This window comes from Rhincodon typus, chromosome 7, assembly GCF_021869965.1.
Source record: "Rhincodon typus isolate 14 chromosome 7, sRhiTyp1.1, whole genome shotgun sequence".
Taxonomy (NCBI): domain Eukaryota; kingdom Metazoa; phylum Chordata; class Chondrichthyes; order Orectolobiformes; family Rhincodontidae; genus Rhincodon; species Rhincodon typus.
In genome coordinates, this window is record NC_063338.1 from 46,596,437 (window position 1) to 46,617,656 (window position 21,220).

Genomic DNA, 21,220 nt, shown 5'->3' on the forward strand with positions numbered 1-21,220 from the left:
GGCCTGCTGTGTTCATCCAGCTCTACACCTTGTTATCTCAACAAAACTATGTTGACTCTGCTTAACTGCATTAAGATTTTCTAAGTGTGCTAATGGATTCTAGTACTTCCCCTTTGATAGATCTTAACATAACATAACATGTCTGCAGTTTGCTGTGATCTTCTATTCTCCAAGATATGGGATCTCTAGAATCTAGGAAGATTTGCACAGTTATAACCAGTGCATCCACTTTTTTCCCCCCAAGACCCCAGGATAAAGTCCATCCGGTCCTGGGAACTTCAGTTGTAATAGTTTTCTCAGCGTCCTTTCACTGGCAATTATACCTGTTGTAAGTTCCTCCCTTTTTTTACCTTTTTGGTTTACAAATATCTCTGGGATGTTAATTGTATCTTCTGAAGACAGATTTTTTAAAAAAAAAAATCTGTTCAACACTCTTCCCACTTTCTTATTTCACGTTATTAATTCCACAGACTCTAGAGTCTCACATCAGTGGTAGGGGAACCTTTTTGAAGAAAATAGTGAAGGAGAAAAATAGTCTCCGTTTAGAGAGGCAAGGTTTGATCAGGATAATCAGCATGGCTTTGTCAGAGGGAGGTCATGCCTAATGAAATTGTTTGAATTTTTTGAGGAGGTGATCAAGTATATAGATGCGCGTAGGGCATTTGATATAGTTTCTGTGGATTTCAGCAAGGCCTTTGACAAAGTCCCACATTTGAAATGGATTTAAAAAAAAAGGAAGTAAAAGCCCACTGGATCTAGGGTAACTTGGCAAGTTGGATCCAAAACTGCTTTAGTGATAGGAGACAGACGGTGGTGGTAGGCAACTCTGTGACTGGAGTTCGGTGTCCAGCGTCATTTGACCGGGACCAGTGCTGGGCCCCTAATTGTTTGCTCTATTCTAAATTGTTCACTAAATGTTGTAGATGAGAACATGGAGCGGGGAGAGGGGTAGGTGGATAATAAATAAGTTTGTGGATGACACAAACGATTGATTTGGTTGATGGTGAGCAGGACGATCTTACATTGTAGGAAGATATGGGTGGATTGCCCAGATGGCAGATCTGTGATAGATGCAAATTAACCCTGATAAATGTGAGGTGATGAAATTTAGAAGAAGCAACAAGGCAAGAGTACTCCATGAATGGCAGGCCACGGGGAAGCTCCGAGAAACACCGGGTTCTTGTCCACAGATCCCTGAAGGTAACAAGGTAGTTGAGGAGTCATATAGGATGCTTGTCTTTATCATTCAAGGCATTGATTAGAAGAGTAGGAACGTTATATTGCAGAACTTTGGTTAGGCCACAGCTGGGGTACTTTGTGTAGTTCTCGTCATTGCAATGTATGAAGCACGTGGTTGCACTGGAGGGGTTGCAAAAGAGATTCAGATGAATGTTGCCTGGGATGGTGGAAGTTATGAAGAGAGCTGGGGTGATCTTGGGTTGATTTCTCTAGAGCAGAGGAGGTTGAGAGGGGGACCTGATAGAGGTGTATGAAATTGAGGGACATGGACAGGACAAGTAGAAAGTAGCTGTTTCCTTTTAGTCAAAGTGTCAATAACAAGGGGGCATACTTTTAATGCTAAAGGCACGAAGTTGAGACAGGATTTGAAGAAAAGATTTTTTTCACCCAGAGGGTGTTGGGGGCCTGGAATGCACTACCTGGGATGGTAGTTGAGGCAGGTAACTTCACAACCTGGCAATTGTACTTGGTGAACAAAATACTTGGTGAATGCTTGAAGTGTTATCCCATTTAAGGCAATGGGACTGGTGGAAGAAAATGGGACTAGTGTAGTATTTGTATATTTTTGACAGTACAGATTCGAGCGGGAGAGCGTCTTCTGGGCTGTATGATTCTGTATGGAGGGCTTATGCCTTTTAGTTACATTAGTTGCCACAGTTACTGTTACTTTTACTTTTACTTGTGCTTTTATTTACATTCACGATGGCTGCATTTCTGTTCACTTTGCTACAGATGCTTTGCACATTAAAATGAAAGTGTGATTTGGAATTATCTTTTAATTTCTTAGAAGTTTCATTTAGTTGTTTCATATATTTTAATTGTTGATAAATTCTCCTGACTGGATATTTGATGTTGTATCAATGAATCTTGTGTATTTTCTCAGTTTTGTAGTTGTTTTGTCTTGCTTTTGATTAGTATATTCACAGCCTAAGAAATTTGTGGCAGTCAGATGTCATAATTGGATTTCCTATTTTTAATGTTACATATTTGAAAATTAAAGTATGAGCCAAAGATTCATGGAGGGAGTGAGCTGTACATGTAGAACTTGTAATATATTACTAAAAGAAAAATTTTCAGCATTTCATGCAAGCAGGATTTTATGCGTGAATCTTAGTTTAGCCTAAATAAATATCTTGAATGCAGTGAAAGGTATTAAACATTCAGCTTCCAGTATGGTTTGCCTGATACAGTAATCTTGTAGTTTTGTTTTACAAAAAAGTTTCAATTATTTAGATTAAATTTTTATTGTAATATCCTATAATGAAGAAAATGAAGGCTCTGTCTCTGTATGTAGTGTTCATAACCAAATAAACAATTGATAGTGCCTGTTGAAGTAAATATAAATGATCTGAGAGCCATTGTAGAAATGTGGTTGCAGGATGATGGGATTGGATCCTGAAAGTTGAGGGGTATTTGATGTTCAAGAAGAATAGAAGCAAGGTAAAGGTGGTGAGGTATCGCTGTTAATCAAGGATGGTATTTGTGCAATAGTTGGAGATGGACGGTTCAGGAGGTTAGGATGGAGAATCAGTTTGGGGGGGTTGATGAGGAACACAAGCAGAAATAAGTCAGTAGTGGGAGTGGTCTTCAGGCCCTATAACAGTAATCATTGTCTGAGACAAAGCATACAAGATAAACTATTAGGTGCTTGTGATAAAGGACAGAAATAATCATGGGTGACCTTAATCTATATAAAGTAAAATTAAGAAAACTAGGTTAGCAGAAATAGCTTGGTTGAGAAGTTAATTGAATTATTTTGAGAGAATTTCTTAGGGCAGCGTGTTCTGGAACAGACCAGAGAGCTCAAATTATATTCGTCTTGGTATTGTGTAATGTGACAAGATTAATTGATGACCTCGGAGTAAAAGCATTCTGAAGTGACAATTTGATTCAGTTTCACTTCTTCTAATTTGAAAGGAAGAAGCTTGGATCTTAAGACTGGCCTTCTAAACTTAAAATAAAGACAACTATGTGGTTATGAAACCCAGCTAGCTGAAATGAACTCCCCTACCAGGCTAGTGGAAACATCAATAGAGATACAGTAGCAGTCATTTTAAATGGATAATTCAGAATACTCCAAGAATATTCGTACTGTAAATAAAAAATTCTAAATCCGTCATTCATGGGTAACTAAAGTTGAGGAAGATATCAAACTTGAGGAAAAGCATATATCTGCACTTAAATGTTTGGCAGGTCAGATGATAGTCATTCCCTGTCGTTCTTTATAATTTGACCAAAGGTTTATCTGGGATGAGGCGAAGCTAACTAGGAATGTAGGAACAGACAGCGAGAGTTTCTAAAAGTACGTAAAATGAAAAGAGAAAGTAAGTGTTCTTTTTAGAATGAGAGAATTGGGAGTTAATAATAGCTGATATGGAAATGACAGATAAAAGGAGCAACTACTTCGCTTCTTTCTTCACTATAGAGGATCAAAACAAAAATCGTGGTAATAGTGGTAAATCAGGATGTTGGAGGGAGAGAGGAACTGATGAAATGACAGTCACGAGGGAAGTGGCATGAGGCAAAGTGATGTACCTGCAGAATGAGAAGTCTGTGGAACCAAATGGACTTCATCCTAGTGTCTGATAAGAGGTGGCTAATAAGCGAGTAGTTGTGCTGCAGTTAATTTTCTAAGATCCCTTTACATTCAGTAAGAGTGCTGTCAGACTGGAAAGTATCAGATGTAATTTCTTTATTCACAATGGGAGGGCGGCAGATAACAGGAAAGTGTAGACCTGTTAGCTTGAAGTCTGCTGTGAGTAATGTGTTAGAATCAATCACTTCAGAGATTTCTAGCTGTGCACTTTGAAAAACTCGAAGTAACTGAGAAGAATCGGCATCGTTTCATTAAAGGGAAATCATGTCTAACAAATTTATTGGAGTTCTTGGAAGCAGTATTCCCTGTAGATAAAGGGAAGCCTGGAGATGTACTGTACTTTTAGGTATTTGATAAGACGCAACATCAAAAGTTATGGAAAATAAAAGATCGTGGGGGTGTAGCTAGAAGAATGGTGCCTTCTAGAAAACGGTATGCATGAATGGGTTTTTGGTCGGTAGGATGTAATAAATGTTGTCCTATAGGAGTCCTGAGATCGGGCCCAACATTTTTCAATTTACATAAATGACGTTGATGTGGGAGCAAAGGCAGGGTAGTATCTTTGTAGATGACAACAATTAGGTAAGAAAATATGAAGACACAAAGAAGTTGTAGACATAGTTTGTGAATAGCTGAAAATCTGACAGTTGAAGCATGTGAAAAAATGTGAAGTTGTCCACTTTGTTATGAAAAATGAGAAAGCAGAGTGTTTAAATGGATAATGATTGCAGAATTTGATATGCAGAAGGATTTGGCATTCTAGTGCATGAGTCACAAAACTTAAAAATGCAGATGCAGTATGTAATCAAGAAACCTAATGGGATTCTATCTTTTGTTACTGGAGAATTGAATAAAGCTTAAATGTTATGGTTCTGTTATACCACTTCTCTCAAACTGTGTGTATTCTTGATCTGCCTATTCAAGAAAGGATGTAAATTCATTGCAGGTAGTTCAGAGAAGGTTTTCTCAGATTGATATATGAAATGAACACCTTGTCCTATGAGGATAAGTTGGACAAGTTGGCTTATTTGCACTGCGCTCAGAACAGTGAAGGTGACTAGATTGAAGTTTGAGATTCTGAATAGTTTTGATAGGGTGGATATGGAATGGACATTTCCTGTTGTAGATGGGTCCAGAATTAGGAGGTACTATTTTAAAATTAGGGGTCACCCTCTTTCAGACAGCTGAGAATTTTCTTCTCAGAGGGTTATGTAGTTTTGCAACTTTGTCTCAGAAGGCAGTAGGGTTCAGTCGTTAAATATTTTTAAGGTAGATAGATCCCTTCAGGAAAGGGAGTTTAAGGTTGTTGCGGGGTGTGGGCTAGGAATGTGGAATTTGAATGACATACTGATCAGCCATGATCTTCATGAATGTTGGAGCAGATTTGAGGGGCTCTTCTGCTCTTGTTTCATATGTTCACATGTGAAGGGCACTTGGCTGAATGGTTTTTAAAAAATTGCCACTGGTGAAGAGAATTGTGACTGACTGACTTTTTGAGATTGGAGAGAAATATACCCTGTGGTATTCTTCAGAGTTCTTTATTAGGTCTACCACACTTTTATAAATGTGTGTTAAATCTCCTGGACTTGGGTACGCAGTGCTTAGTTTACAAGTAATAAAAACCTTTGGAATGTAGGTCATGTTGCTAATAATAGATTTCCAAAGGCAGATTGCCGAAATGTGTAGATGCAATTTAGGGTCATAGAATCCCTACAGCGTGGAAGTAAGTCATCCAGCCCATCGCGTTCACGTCGACCCTCCAAAGAGCAGCCTAGCCAGACCCACCCAATATCCATAATCCCATATTTCTCTTAGCTAATCCACCTAGTCTGCTGATCACTGGACACTGAGCAATTTAGGATGGCCAGTCCACCTAACCTGCAGACCGTTGACTGTGGGAGGAAACCAGAGCACCTGGAGGAAACCCACACAGACACTGGAAGAATGTGCAAATTCCACACAGACAGTTGCCTGAGGGTGGAATCAAACCAGGGTCCCTGGTACTGTGAGGCAGCAGTGCTAACCGCTAACCACTGAGCCACTGTGCTATCCTGCAAAAAATTGAAGTGATTTATTTTGCTAGGATGAATGAGGTAAAAAAATGTGAAATAAATGGTAAAATTTCAAAGGAGGTGAGAAAACACTGGTTCCTGTTGTGTATCTAGCAAATCTTTGAAGATGTCAGGACATATTGCGAAGACTCAAAAATGAACGTAGAATCCTTGCTATTTCATGAAGGTATTGGGATACATTCATGGCTTTCACGTGGTTTCAGCAAACTCTTGAAACTTCATGGTCTCCATGTTACAAACCAAGCCGTGGAAAATACTTACAGCCCTAATTATGAATGTATCTGAGGTATTTTTTCATGTGGTGTTTGGCACCAAGCATTTGATGACATTGCCGGGGTACAATAGTTTCTGACCAATTGCTTTTATGTGTAATTTAATTTTCTATTTAGCTGTATTTAGTAAAGACAAGTCTAAGACATGTTCAACTGTGTTTACACAGAAAAGAATAATTAATTTTATAATCAAATTTTCTCGTAGGAAATGTTTGGTGAGGAGCGATGTTCTGATAGTTGGTTTCATGGAACTAACATAGCAACAAATCTGCATCATGTCATTAACTATGTGCGAGTCAGACTTCCGGAGACAGCACCTGAAGTGACCAGGGAACCACCTGCTAGCACGAGCTCAGATACCTCTTCTTTTGTACAGGTTGGTGTGTTTGTTGCGATGGTTTAGCCTCCCATTTGCAACAATTGTTCAGAAATAATAAAATAGACAAATGCTAGAAATATGAGAATACATTGTCTGATCTTTTATTGGCTATTGATCTCTTCCTCATGTTTGCATGGCCCATGAAATATGAACATATGAATTATCCAGAATAGGGCACTTGATCCCTCAACTCTGCATCTTTCAGTAAGATCATGGCTGATGTGATTCCTGCATCAATTTTTACTAACATATTTTACACATTTTGATCCTTTCTTACGAAGTATCTACCTATTATGGCCTTAAATTTTCAAAAACCCTCTTCTTCAAAAAGCAGAGGAAGCAGAGTTCCTAAGACTCATGATGGTTTATCAGAAAAAATATTCTCCTTATCTCTGCCTTAATAAGCAAACTCTTTCCTTTTGAGGGAGGATCTAGAAGTAGGGGCCACTCCTTTAAAATGCATCATTCCCTTCACTCAAAACTTTCTATGTTTCAGTCACCACAGTGTGGAGCTGGAGCAGCAGGCCAGGCAGCATCAGAGGAGCAGGAAAGGTGACATTTCGGGTCAGGAAAGAGTCCAGTGTTTTAACATTCTTCCTTAAATAAGAAGGTCCACGACGGCGATTGTACTACGGATGTCATCTCATTCGTGCCCTGTATAATTGAATCATGTGTTTCTACCTTTTGTATTCAGTTTCTCTCACAATCAACAACAACACTGATTAGCATTCCTAAATATTTGCTTTGCCTGTCCTATGAACTTTGTGATTCATACATTCCTTCCCAAATTGGATCCCTTGACCCCACTATGTAGCTTTAAAACCCTCTCTACTTTCTTCGTAACTTGAATCACTGGAAGCTGCCCCCAACATGGTTGTGGCATGGATTTCCCCAGCAGTACAGTCCCCACTTCCCTAGATTGGTGGCAGTGTCCATCTTTCTCCATTCCACTGACAGGACAGGATATCCAGGAGTGCATTGGAATGGTACACTTCTTGTTTTTATTTTTTCTTTTAGATGTAGGCTTCACGGGTTTTGCATTCATTGCCAACCTTAATTGCCCTTGAGAAATTGATAGTTACCCTCTTGAACTGCTATGGTTTGTGGATTGTGTTTAGGTTGGTCAGATAAAAGGCATAGCGTTAGTCACTGGACAAGTATTCCAGATGTCCAAGCTACTGATTTGAGGACGTGGGTTCAAATCTCGCTGCTGCTGCTGGAAATTTAAATTGAATTAATAAATCAGGAAGGAAAAGTAAGTCTTGGTGATGGTGACTGTGAAAATTATTATAAATTGTTGTATAAATCCAACTGGTTTATTAATGTTCTTTTAAGGGAAGAATGTTTGCTGCGCTGACATGGTCTGTCCAAATGTGACTTCGGACCCTCAGTAAATACACTCTGAAACGGTCAAGCAAGTCATTCAGTGCAAAGGCAATATGAAGTGGGAAACAAGTGTTGACATTGACAGTGATGTCCTGTCCCAAGAAAGAATAAAACAAAATGCACAAGTGTTAGGAAGGGAGGTCCAAGATTTTGAGGCTGCAACAGTGAAAGAATGGTGATATAGTTCCAAGTCAGGATGGTGTGCAACTTTGAGTGGATCTTGCAGGTGGTAGTATTCTCAATAATCTGTTTCCCTTGTCCTTTTAGGTTGCAGAGCTTTCACGTTTCGAAGGTGGTGTTGAGGGAGCCTTGGTGAATTGTTGCAGGGCATTTTGTAGATAACACATACTGCTGCATTAATCTAGGCCAGGAGATAACAAAGACATGAAATAGGAGAGGACAAGCATAGATCTTGGGAATGCCAGAGGTAATGGTGTGGCAGTAGGAAGAGAAGCCATTACAATTGATTCTCTGGCTGTGATTTGATAGATGTTTGTGTACAGCTGGAGTGAGAGCAAGAGACCTAGAAGTTGAATGGGTGCCGATGAGAGAATTGGAGGAATTATTATGTTCCAGGGGTAGATAAAGATGAGCAAAGAATGAGATTGATGGAAGGAAATTGGCAAAAACAATTGAATTGATTGGAAATGGGCCTGAGGAAGCATGCTGTGAGTGATGGCAGACTCAAGTGGGTAGCACTGGGTTTGCATTGAACTGTAGTTGCAGTTTGGAAGAAGACTGAGAATCGATGATGAGGTATTTGTGTCAGTTCACTTTGTATTTTGGAAATATGTAGTACCAGAAATAACATGATCTTCCAATTGTTTTTTACTTTAGTGGTGACACTAGGGAAATCTTTGGCTCCTTTTAATATCACACTGCAAGGAAATGTTGCATCACAGGGTATGCAAGGGTGCTTGTGTTTTCACTGAAAAATGGTGTCCTTTACTTTTAAAGCTAACAGTTCTATGCTTTACAACAATTCTTTTCATCTCTCTTCCTCTGTAATAGGGGTCAAGAAGGGCTACTGCTCTCAACAGAGAGGTACTCAAGTTTTTTCTTGTCTTGAATAATCAATATATCAAAGTTATTGCGTGGAATGTTGCAGAATTCACTTAATAAGTAGACATTGTAGGAGAAACAAAATTGATTGGAATGCTGCCTAAAATTATCTTTCAATTCTGTAAATCTTAAGATATTAATTTACTGCCTGGGATATATGACTCACCTGTTATCTGTCCAAGTGCTTGGATTTTGAATTAGTTAAAATTTCTCTCATATTTTTCCTTCCTATCCTCAGCCCCTTTTTTCTCCAGCTTGCAGCCTGGTGTTCAGTGTACCTGTACGTGAATTCTGTAAATGAAAATTGTTTTGTTCTGATGCTTTAGTATGTTTGTTTTTTTTTTAGAAAAAAAGAAAGCATGCAGCTGGTTATATAATTAGAAAGTAGAAGAATTTCATCTTGCTGCTTGTTTGTAAGTTAGTGAGAATTGGTGATAAGGTTTTTCAATTTCATAAGAAATGAAATTCAAGTTGTTGTCCTGAAGTAATACTCAGTACATTTTAAACAAAAAATACTATTTTTTTAAAATTGGGGAAACTGGTCTCGCACCATGTTGAAAGTAGACCAATAACAATGGTTTCACACGAGTGCAGCATGTTAGCAATCTAGCTTAATGTCAAGTATACCTGTAGTTGTGAATGTGCACCGACATTTAAACTTTTGAAATTTTATTGTTGCAACAAAATTTTATTTCATTTCTTTCAGAATCCAAATACAGCTCAGGTCTTCAGTTTGGTTGCAGAGCGCAGAAGAAAGTTTCAGGAGATTATAAATCGCAACAGTGGCAGTGCAATTCAGACTGCGGCTGTGAGACCAAAGACATCAAAGTGGACTGCTCTGAATTCAACTCCGCAACTTACCACAACCATTTTGGAAGTCAGAGAAAGTATGCTTTCTTTACTTATCAAGCTTCATCATAAACTCTCAGGAAAACAAAACTCTTATTATCCATTTTGGTTAGAAGATTCAGAATCTACAACCAGCTTGGACCCAATGCAACAAATCCATGGTGATGGGATAACAGCAATAGAAAGAATTCTAATAAAAACTGCGGCACGGAGTCGCCAGAACAAGTGTAGTATTGAGGAGATCTGTAGGAAGGTGTCACCACCTGTACCTCCTAAGAAGAGTAATTCAGCAGATAAGAAAGCTTTGGATAAAGAAGAAAGGTAAATCGTTTTTTTTTCTTTTTGGAAAATAAAGTAGATTTAATAGAATGGAATTTAGAAACAGAAATAATGGGAAATGAAGCTCCTATTTACATGTACTTCCTACTTTTGAATACTATAATCTGGAAACTGTAATTGCATCATATCTCTGTTTTAAGATATTAATTGTACTCCATAATTTTAATAGAAATCTAATAATGGAAGAAAAGCATCTGCACTTGAAAGTTTTTTAATGTGCTACTGAGCCATGAGAAACAATATTACTAAAGCTGTCTATAAATAATTTGCTTTGTGTTTGGACAGTGAAGTTGTGACAACAGAAATTAGTACAGCAATAGCAGTAATATTCCTGCCAAGGGTAGGGGCTGATGTTAAGAGGACCGAAGGGATGGTAACCCAAAGACAAGTCATGTTGGATGTGTTTATTTTGGCAGAAGTTTTAAAAGACTGCTTAAAATTTTTTTGTTTAATTTGTAATAAATAAAATTAACAACATTTTACTTACACAGTGATGGAAGTCTGAAATACAGAGATAAAAAGTGAATAAAATCTACATTTGGAAAGACTAGGTAAATTGAGATAATGCCTCCTAATGACCCCAAACAAGAGCACCTAGCCATAATAACAACAAAGTGTTAGAGAAAATTAGCAGGTCTGAAAGGATCTGTGGGCAGTGAAATAGAGTTATTTTTGAATCCCATGATTCTTCTTTGGAACTGCCTTGGAACTTGAGATGTTTGGTGTCTACAGATGCTGCCTGACATGCTGAGTTTCTCCAGCATTTTCTGTTTTTATTTCAGATCTTCAGCATCTATGGTATTTTCCTTGTATTGGAGATTCTAACCATCACCCCAAGACATTTGTTGGCATTACCACCATTGAAACTACCCCCCCAACAATGTTCTTGGACTGAACATTGAACATTGATGAAAAACTGAACAGGAATAGCTATATAAGTACTGTGGTCAGAGACTCAGAATTCTGTGGTACACATCTCGCCTCCTGTCTCCGTAATGCCTGTGCACCATCCACAAGGCACTTGGCAAGAGCATGATGGAATACTGTCCACTTGCTTGGATGGGTGAAGCTCCAATAATACTCAAAGCTCAATACCATCCAGGAAAAAACACCCTCTTGATCCACTATCTTTAACATTCACTCTCCTCACCAGTGATGAAGAGTAGCAACAATATGTGCTATCTACAAGATGGACTGTAGCAAATCGCCAAGACTTGTTCAGAAGCACATTCCAAACCCCAAACTCTACTGACAAAGGACAAATGCAACAGATGCATAGGAACACCAATACCTGCAAATTTCCTTCCAAGTCTTATAGCATTGTGACATGAACTGTATGCTATTCCTTCATTGTTGGGCTCAGTATGCTGGAGCTGCTTTCCGAACAGCATTGTTGGTGTTCCTACACCCTGGAGGATTTCAATAGTTTAAGAAGGTAGCTCACTGCACCCTTCTCCTTGGCAATTAGGGATGGGCAATAAATGCTAGTTTAGCCAGAGATGCCTAATTCTGTGACCAAGTATGAAAACCAGACTATTAATCCTAATTCAGATTACGAACAATACAAGTGTAACTTGCAATATATTGCACTTGTCTTAAATTTTGATTACGTCTCTCAAAATTGTAAGTGAGGCATAGATAGAGTTGACCATGATATAAATGAGCAGCAAATGATAGAAATCTGAATTAGAAAATAATAAATTCAAGCAGGACCAACTCTTCAGATGTTCACACTTGTACTGCACTTGAGGATTTCTGTTCCACCAGCATATGCTGTCAAAACAATTGTAAGGGATTCCATTCATTGTTATTTTTAAAGATGTCAAGTTATGTTCTGTGTGAAAGTAGCGAACTTATTTAAATTTAAATGCGTATTTCTCCAAAAGCCCGGCAACTGTTGTATGAAAGTACATATGAATATCTGATTAAGGAACAGGAGCTGGCCATTCAGACCCTCAAGTCTGTTCCACCATTCAATTAGATCAGGCCGGTCTGATTGTAATCTCAAATTTAATCCAATTTCTGCCTACCCTTGCTAATGTTTCAATCCCTTATTTAACACTAATCTATCTATCTTACCTTAAAAATATTCAAGGACTCTTCTACCACCACCTTTTCAGTAAGAGTTCCACAGACTCATGATCCTATGAGAGACAACAAAAATCCAATTTCTGATATTGTGTTACTTTTATGTATATTTGTATTCAATAGACAAATTTAGCAGTTTGCATGTATATTAGGACACAGGAATTGCTGTAGGTTCTGTTTTTTTTTTAATTCATTCATAGCATGTGGGCACATAATTTTATTTTCAGTCTGTATAATTTTACCTTTTAGCAAACCTGTTTGCTAGAACATGGAAGTCTGAAATTAAGATTAATAGAATCAAACAAACTGTTGGTGCTCAACTCGACTGGCTTTAATTTATTTTGGATTTCAAGTTGAGCTTAATAGTGATGAAAATGGAATGGGCAATAGCAGGTGGTGATGACCTATTTTTCACTGCTGACCTGTAGACAAAGGAAAAGGTAACATTGCTCACAGGATGGTATGTTGCCATAGGAACCAACACTGCAGTAACACAGAAACCACATTGCTCCTGATAGTTACAGCCTCGCTGTGTCTAACCCTTAAGCTGCCAAAAAAAATACTGAGCTGAATGGAATCTCAGGATTTGTTGATGCCTGATAAGATGACATCCCTGTTTACCATGAGACCAGGTGTAAGTAAAATATGCCTTGAGCCACTAATAAATTTATAGGCTCTGCAGGAAATAGAATGAACTAAAGACAAATTAACATCCGTTTTCTAAGATGTTCCATGCTAAATTTTATAGCAAACACATTTCTAATCATAAGTGTGCTGATTATTGGTCTATTTTCAGTAGTACTAAATCTCACTTGAGATCTTATTAAAGCACTAGTTGACCAACATTATTCTTGTTAACAAAAACAGAAATTGCCGGAGGAACGCTACAGGTCTAGTAGTATCTGTGGAGAGAAAGCTGCGTTAACATTTCGAGTCCAGTGACCCTTCTTCAGAAAACAAATCCCAGACCCGGTGTGTTTTTGTTTCAGGTTTTCAGCATGTGTAGTTTTTTTTTTTAAATTTTATTGTTCTTATTAATTTGATTTGTCCTACTTCCATTTTGTCATTGGACTGTGAAATTTGTTAATGTGTTTATTGAATGCAGACAGAAAATCATTTGAGGCTTTAAAGGAGCCGTTTTTATGTGCAGTTCACTTTTGTACATTAAGTTGCTAAATAACAACGTTTATCAATGCAATTACAGACCAGTAATATAATGGAAGAAGTAATCAACAGTGCCATCAAATGTTACCTTCTCATCAATGCCTGATTTGGCAGTCTTAGCATCATATTTTTGCAGAAACACTAATAGTGGCTACAACAGGCAGAAATGTTGATTTTGACTTTGTATTCTATAGTGATAATTTTAATGTGCCCTGTCTGGTGGGAAACTAATATCAGATTAGCCAGCCATTTTGATCTACTAAGTCCAATTTTTCTTTGTTAACTTTAATGTCAATCCAATCTGTTCAGTACCTGCCTGGCCAGAAAAAGTCAAAATTTGCCCGACATGAAATTGTAACAACATGCTTGGTATGTGTGAAATTATAATTGAAGATACCAGTTGATCTCTAGCAGTGATGCAAGGAGATATGACTAGGTCCAACAGGTAGGTCAAGCATGGTAGAATGCAACTGAATGACGGTGGAAAAGCGTAAGAAAGGAAGGAATGAACATGGGTATATGAAGTATGGATGAGGGCAGTATAGGGATTTAGCTCGAGATGAAAGAGAATAATTGGCAATGATGGTAATGCTATGCTGGAGCCTCCTTCAGATGGGAAACAGGAAGTGTAAAGTGAAAGAAACAGCCTGTGGAGGAAAAGGATGGTGAATCTGAAATGGTTGAGAGGAGTTTGCTTGGGGCCGTTTTCCTTAACCAGGATGTTGGGGGAAATGGACTGTGAAACATTTACAGCTTGGAGGGAGGCTGTTCAACCCATTGTGCCCTTGCCAATCAATTTAGATCTGATTACACTAATCTGATTTTCCAGCTTTTGGTCAATAACTTTGGAGGCTATGGCAATACAAGTCAGTATCTAAATATGTCTGAAATGTTAAGAGAATTTGAGTCAGTGACCATTCAGACAGTGAGTTCCAGACTCCTGCCAACCTCTGAATGAAAACAATTTCTTTTCGACTCTTTTCTTTTTGAGCCTTTTACTTAACTTAAATCAATGCATCTGGTTATTGAGCTCTCTGTTAATGAAAAAAGCGCCTTCCTATCTATCCCCTTCATCATCTTATATACCTCTCCGGTCTCCCCTCAACCTTCACTGCTACCAACAAAAATAACCCCACCATATGCGATCTTTCCTTGCAGCTTAAACCCTCCAAACCCTGTGGCATTCTGGTGAGTCACCTCTACACCCTCTCTAGTGCAATCACATCCTACCTATAATGTGATACCAGAACTGTATGCAACGTTCCAATTATGGACTAACCTGCATTTTGTACAATTCCAGAATAAGCTCTTTGCTCTTGTATTTTATACCTAGGGTAATAAAAACATGAATTCCATATGCCCATAGCTTGGTATTTACCTAGTTTATTTTTAAAATAAGACTTTAAATATTCACATCGGGCCACAAGTGTTTGGCTTCTAAGTAGAAAAACGGAATGCCTTCTCTTCCTTCTCGTATAAAATTTAGGCTTCACTGCACGTAATTCTAGTGTCATTTGGAATGCTGGCCCTGGAGCTGAAAATTCAGCTCCTGTCAGAAACGTTCAGCTTGTTTCTCATAGTCCTGCCCTAAGCCCTCTGCCTTGATTGTTGTCTGGAGTTTATTAGTGATGGGGAGTAGAGCCTCAGATATTTTATTTTCTTCTTTTAGTTTAGCCTTTTTCTGGCTGGTATTATCAAATGTTTCTTCAGTCTCACTCTTCAGTTGAAATGATATCTTCCAGATGAATCCAGTGTTCAATTTCTAGACCTAATTCAGCTAATCAAATGAAGATGAAATGGAATAAAAGCAAAGCACTAGAGAAACTCAGTGGGTTTGGCACCATCTGTGGCGAAAGAAAGAGTTAATGTTCCCAGTCCGACATGACTGTTCTCAGGAATAAGTTTCATGAAATGGATTTTGGTTGTCTGAAAAATTTTCATGCAATGCAAGAGTCTGTCTCCAGTTGTAACCTTGCCCCAAAACCATTGAGCTAAACAATGTCTCTTGTTTCTTTCTAGTATTTTAGTTCAGTCTTTAGATTCTGTAAATTAACTCATTTTCTGTTCTTTTCTTGAAATTTCACACTTTTCAAATTAATTACAACTGAATTTTCAATTTGAATGGTATTTACAAAATGTGGAACACAGCAAGAATTTTTTGTTTCTAAATTATTCAATGAAGGCAACCTTTCACTCCATTGAAGTGCCATTGATGATCCATTTTAGACCTACAATTCACAGTGTCACAATTTGATGCACATGCATTTCCCACATTATCTACTTGGATTTCATAATTTCACAGCTGTCAATCAGGACCAGGTTAGGATAGCCTCTTGATTTTTGATGAAAAGAGGGTCAGATCTTTGTTGCTTTAAAAGATAATTGAATTTTGGCTAAGATCATGTTTTGGAATAATTGAAAGAGATGGTGACCGTCTAGCTGTAATATATCACGTTAATTATTTAAAGCCTACCTAATTATCTCCAGATGTAAACCTTGAATTATTCGATGTCCGAGTTCTTCTATAGTGTAAGTTCTGTCGCTTGCCAGAACAACGATCGATTAGTTAAAATGTTATTGCCTATTCACTGATTAAAGATAATGGTTTCATTTGGGTGTTCTAAAGTTGGAGGATGTAATACGCTGGTCTCAAGTCAAACGTCACAAAGCTCATTTCAATAATGGTTCAGTTGGAGCCCTTTAAATTTCTTAGACCAGCTTTACAAGAAAAATATTATTTCATGATTTGACTCTGAATATTCAGCAATCCTCTTGTACAAAGTAGTCCAGACTGAACTACACAGTGTGATTTGTGTGTGGAATGAACTGCCAGAGAAAGTGATGGGGATGCAGGTACACAGTGTTTAAAAGACATTTGGATAGGATCACGAACAGGAAAGGTTTGGAGAATTATGGGCCAAATGTAGGCAGGTGGGACTAGTTTAGCTTGAGAATATGATCGGCAGAGACTGGTTAGACCAAAGGGTCTGTTTCCATGCTGTATGAATCTGACTACTAAAGTCCAAGCATCTGTTTCTAAGTTTTGAAGGGGTGGTGAAAGAAAACATATATGGACATTGGGAAGAGATGCAAGTGAATGTGAGTTGGTAGAGTTATCTGGTAATTGACCTAGGGTCATAGGGTTTGTGTGTATGCAGAGATGTATAATTTGTTATATTGCTGATTCCCCATCCCTAGATGTGCTTGAGAAAATGGCAAACCACAGTTTTGAAATGCTGGTATCCATATAATTAAGACACAGTCACCGTACCAGGGTGTTCCAGGATTTTAACTGAGTGACAATGAAGGAACAGCAAGTCATAATTTTATATGTTTTGCAAATGTTGGTAAAGTAACAGAACTATAATAACCATAAACTAATTCAGCAGGGGGATGGGAACCTGAATTGTAGCTCCAGTGTACAGGAGGTTGAGAGTAGTGAGGTCATAAATAAGGTTTCAAGGTCGCAGGAGTGTACCGGCAGGCAGGAAGGTGGTTTGAAGTGTGTCTACTTCAACGCCAGGAGCATCCGGAATAAGGTGGGTGAACTTGCAGCATGGGTTGGTAGCTGGGACTTCGATGTTGTGGCCATTTTGGAGACATGGATAGAGCAGGGACAGGAATGGTTGTTGCAGGTTCCGGGGTTTAGATGTTTCAGTAAGATCAGGGAAGGTGGTAAAAGAGGGGGGGGTGTGGCATTGTTAGTCAAGGACAGTATTACGGTGGCAGAAAGGACGTTTGATGAGAACTCGTCTACTGAGGTAGTATGGGCTGAGGTTAGAACCAGGAAAGGAGAGGTCACGATGTTGGGAGTTTTCTATAGGCCTCAAAGTTCCAGAGATGTTGAGGAAAAGATTGCAAAGATGATTCTGGATAGGAGTGAAAGTAACAGGGTAGTTGTTATGGGGGACTTTAACTTTCCAAATATTAACTGGAAACACTATAGTTCGAGTACTTCAGATGGGTCAGTTTTTGTCCAATGTGTGCAGGAGGGTTTCCTGACACAGTATGTGGATAGGCCAACAAGAGGCGAGGCCACATTGGATTTGGTACTGGGTAATGAACCAGGCCAGGTGTTAGATTTGGAGGTAGGTGAGCACTTTGGTGATAGTGACCACAATTCGGTTACATTTACTTTAGCGATGGAAAGGGAGAGGTATATACCGCAGGGCAACAGTTATAGCTGGGGGAAAGGCAATTATGAGGCGATGAGGCAAGATTTAGGATGCATAGGATGGAGAAGGAAACTGCAGGGGCTGGGCACAATTGAAATGTGGAGCTTGTTCAAGGAACAGCTACTGCGTGTCCTTGAGAAGTATGTACCTGTCAGGCAGGGAGGAAGTGGTCGAGCGAGGGAACCGTGGTTTACTAAAGAAGTTGAATCTCTTGTCAAGAGGAAGAAGGAGGCTTATGTAGAGATGAGGCGTGAAGGCTCAGTTAGGGCGCTTGAGAGTTACAAGTTAGCCAGGAAGGACCTAAAGAGAGAGCTGAGAAGAGCCAGGAGGGGACATGAGAAGTCTTTAGCAGGTAGGATCAAGGAAAACCCTAAAGCTTTCTATAGGTATGTCAGGAATAAAAGAATGACTAGAGTAAGATTGGAGCCGGTCAAGGACAGTAGTGGGAAGTTGTGCGTGGAGTCCAAAGAGATAGGAGAGGTGCTAAATGAATATTTTTCGTCTGTCTTTTTCCTGTGTGAATACTATGTAGTCGAGGAGGATACTGAGATACAGTCTATTAGACTAGACGGGATTGAGGTTCATAAGGAGGAGGTGTTAGCAATTCTGGAAGGTGTGAAAATAGATAAGTCCCCTGGTCTGGATGGGATTTATCCTAGGATTCTCTGGGAAGCTAGAGAGGAGATTGCAGAGCCTTTGGCTTTGATCTTTATGTCGTCATTGTCTTCAGGAATAGTGCCAGAAGACTGGAGACTAGCAAATGTTGTCCCCTTGTTCAAGAAGGGGAGTAGAGACAACCCTGGTAATTATAGACCAGTGAGCCTTACTTCGGTTGTGGGTAAAGTGTTGGAAAGGATTATAAGAGAGAGGATTTATAATCATCTAGAAAGGAATAATTTGATTAGGGATAGTCAACACGGTTTTGTGAAGGGTAGGTCGTGCCTCACAAACCTTAGAGTTCTTTGAGAAGGTGACCAAATAGGTGGATGAGGGTAAAGCGGTTGATGTGGTGTGTATGGATTTCAGTAAAGCGTTTGATAAGGTTCCCCATGGTAGGCTATTGCAGAAAATACGGAGGCATGGGATTGAGGGTGATTTAGCGGTTTGGATCAGAAATTGGCTAGCTGTAAGAAGACAGAGGGTGGTGGTTGATGGGAAATGTTCATCCTGGAGTTCAGTTACTAGTGGTGTACCTCGGATCTGTTTTGGGGCCACTGCTGTTTGTCATTTTTATAAATGACCTGGATGAGGGCGTAGAAGGATGGGTTAGTAAATTTGCGGATGACACCAAAGTCAGTGGAGTTTTGGATAGTGCGGAAGGATGTTGCAGGTTACAGAGGGACATAGATAAGCTGCAGAGCTGGGCTGAGAGGTGGCAAATGGAGTTTAATGCGGAAAAGTGTGAGGTGATTCACTTTGGAAGGAGTAACAGGAACAGAGTACTCGGCTAATGGTAAGATTCTTGGTAGTGTGGATGAGCAGAGAGATCTCGGTGTCCATGTGCATAGATCACTGAAAGTTGCCACCCAGGTTGATAGGGTTGTTAAGAAGGCGTACGGTATGTTAGGTTTTATTGGTAGAGGGATTGAGTTTCGGAGCCATGAGGTCATGTTGCAGCTGTACAAAACTCTGGTGCGGCCGCACTTGGAGTATTGCGTACAGTTCTGGTCACCGCATTATAGGAAGGATGTGGAAGCATTGGAAAGGGTGCAGAGGAGATTTACCAGGATGTTGCCTGGTATGGAGAGAAGGTCTTATGAGGAAAGGCTGAGGGTCTTGAGGCTGTTTTCATTAGAGAGAAGAAGGTTAAGAGGTGACTTGATAGAGACATACAAGATGATCAGAGGATTAGATAGGGTGGACAGTGGGAGCCTTTTTCCTCGGATGGTGGTGGCTAGCACGAGGGGACATAGCTTAAAATTGAGGGGTGATAGATATAGGACAGATGTCAGAGGTAGGTTCTTTACTCCGAGTAGTAAGGGCGTGGAATGCCCTGCCTGCAAAAGTAGTAGACTCGCCAACTTTAAGGGCATTTAAATGGTCATTGGATAAACATATGGATGATAATGGAATAGTTTAGGCTAGATGGGCTTCAGATTGGTTTCACAGGTCGGCGCAACATCGCAGGCCGAAGGGCCTGTACTGCGCTGTAATGTTCTATGTTCTATGTTCTATAATTTTCCAAAGTGCTCCAAATTCAGCAATTAGCCTTTAGACTGAAAAATTTCAAATGCCACTTGATTATTTAAAGTTGGGGGCAAGATCAGAACTGGACTGGATTAACTGTAACGAGAGGTTGGCAGAAAAAAAACAGTAACTGAGCAATGGGCTACCTTTGAAGAGAAGATAGTTGGGTAAAGGTAAGGCATGTTACTTCAAATGGGAAAGGAAGAACAAGCAAATTCAGAACTCCCTGGATGACAAAGGATATAGAAATTTAGATAAAGAAGAAAGATGTGCTTATGACAAGTGCCATTATAGAAAATAAAATTGGGGACCAAAAGGAATATTGAAGGTTCAGCGGGGAAAAGAAAATCAAATAGGAGGAACTATGAGAAAAGACTGATAGCCAGCATAAAGAGTTGTCCCTGAATCGTCTATGACGATGTAAATAGTAAAACGGTGGCCAATGGTGTTGGATAGATTGTTGTTACTTAAAGTTGACAAGGCACTGGGACTGATAAAATGCATCTATGGACTTTGAAGGAAATGAAAGTTGGGATTGCAAGGCACTGGGCACAATTTTTCAGTCTTCCTTAGCCTCAGGAAAGGTGCCAGAAAACTGGAAAATTTGAAACATGTGACCTTATTCAGTTGTAAGGATAAGCCCAGCGTTTACAGATAAGTCGGTTATATTTTGGCGGTGGGAACCTTCTGGAGACAATTATTTGGTATTGAAATAGTAGCAACGTGGGAATAAAGGTGGGTTGGTGAGCAAGTCTCGTCATGGATTTCTAAAGAGGAAATTACATTTAACAATATGCCAGATCAGTGGTGTAATTCACCATGCCAAAAATTCCCAGAAAGTTTGTTACAGTTGTGGGTGCACATCATTATAGGACAGATGTGAGGGTATGGGAGCAAGTCCAGAAGTGATTTACAAGAATGGTTCCAAGGGTCGGAAAATCGGGTTAATAAGACCATAAGACGTAGAAGCAGAAATTAGGCCATTCGGCCCACTGAGTCTGCTCCGCCATTCAATCATGGCTGATAAGTTCCTCGACCCCATTCTCCTGCTTTCTCCCCGTAACCCTTGATCCCCTTGATAATCAAGAGCCGATCTATCTCAGTCTTGAATGTACTCAATGACCTGGCTCCACAGCCTTCTGTGGCAATGAATTCCATAGATTCACCAATTTCTGGCTGAAGAAGTTTCTCCTTACTCTGTTCTAAAAGGTCTTCCCTTTACTCTAAGGCTGTGCCCTCAGGTCCAAGACTTTTCTACCAATGGAAGCATCTTCCCAACATCCACTTTGTCCAGGCCATTCGGGTATTCTGAAAGTTTCAACTAGATCCCTCCCCTCATCTGTCTAAACTCCAATGAATATAGTCCCAGAGTCCTCAAATCTCCATATGTTAAGCTTCCCATTCCTGGGACC

General features: G+C 39.4%; 1 protein-coding gene across 1 annotated transcript in view; it reads left to right on the forward strand.

The window, feature by feature from the left end:
• ubr3 (ubiquitin protein ligase E3 component n-recognin 3) overlaps positions 1 to 21,220 on the forward strand; it is a 331,038-nt gene that overhangs the window by 138,573 nt on the left and 171,245 nt on the right. The window contains exons 18-20 of the mRNA XM_048599210.1: positions 6,385 to 6,555; positions 8,956 to 8,988; positions 9,713 to 10,176. Coding sequence (XP_048455167.1) covers positions 6,385 to 6,555; positions 8,956 to 8,988; positions 9,713 to 10,176 — 668 coding nt within the window. The remainder of the gene's footprint in view (positions 1 to 6,384; positions 6,556 to 8,955; positions 8,989 to 9,712; positions 10,177 to 21,220) is intronic.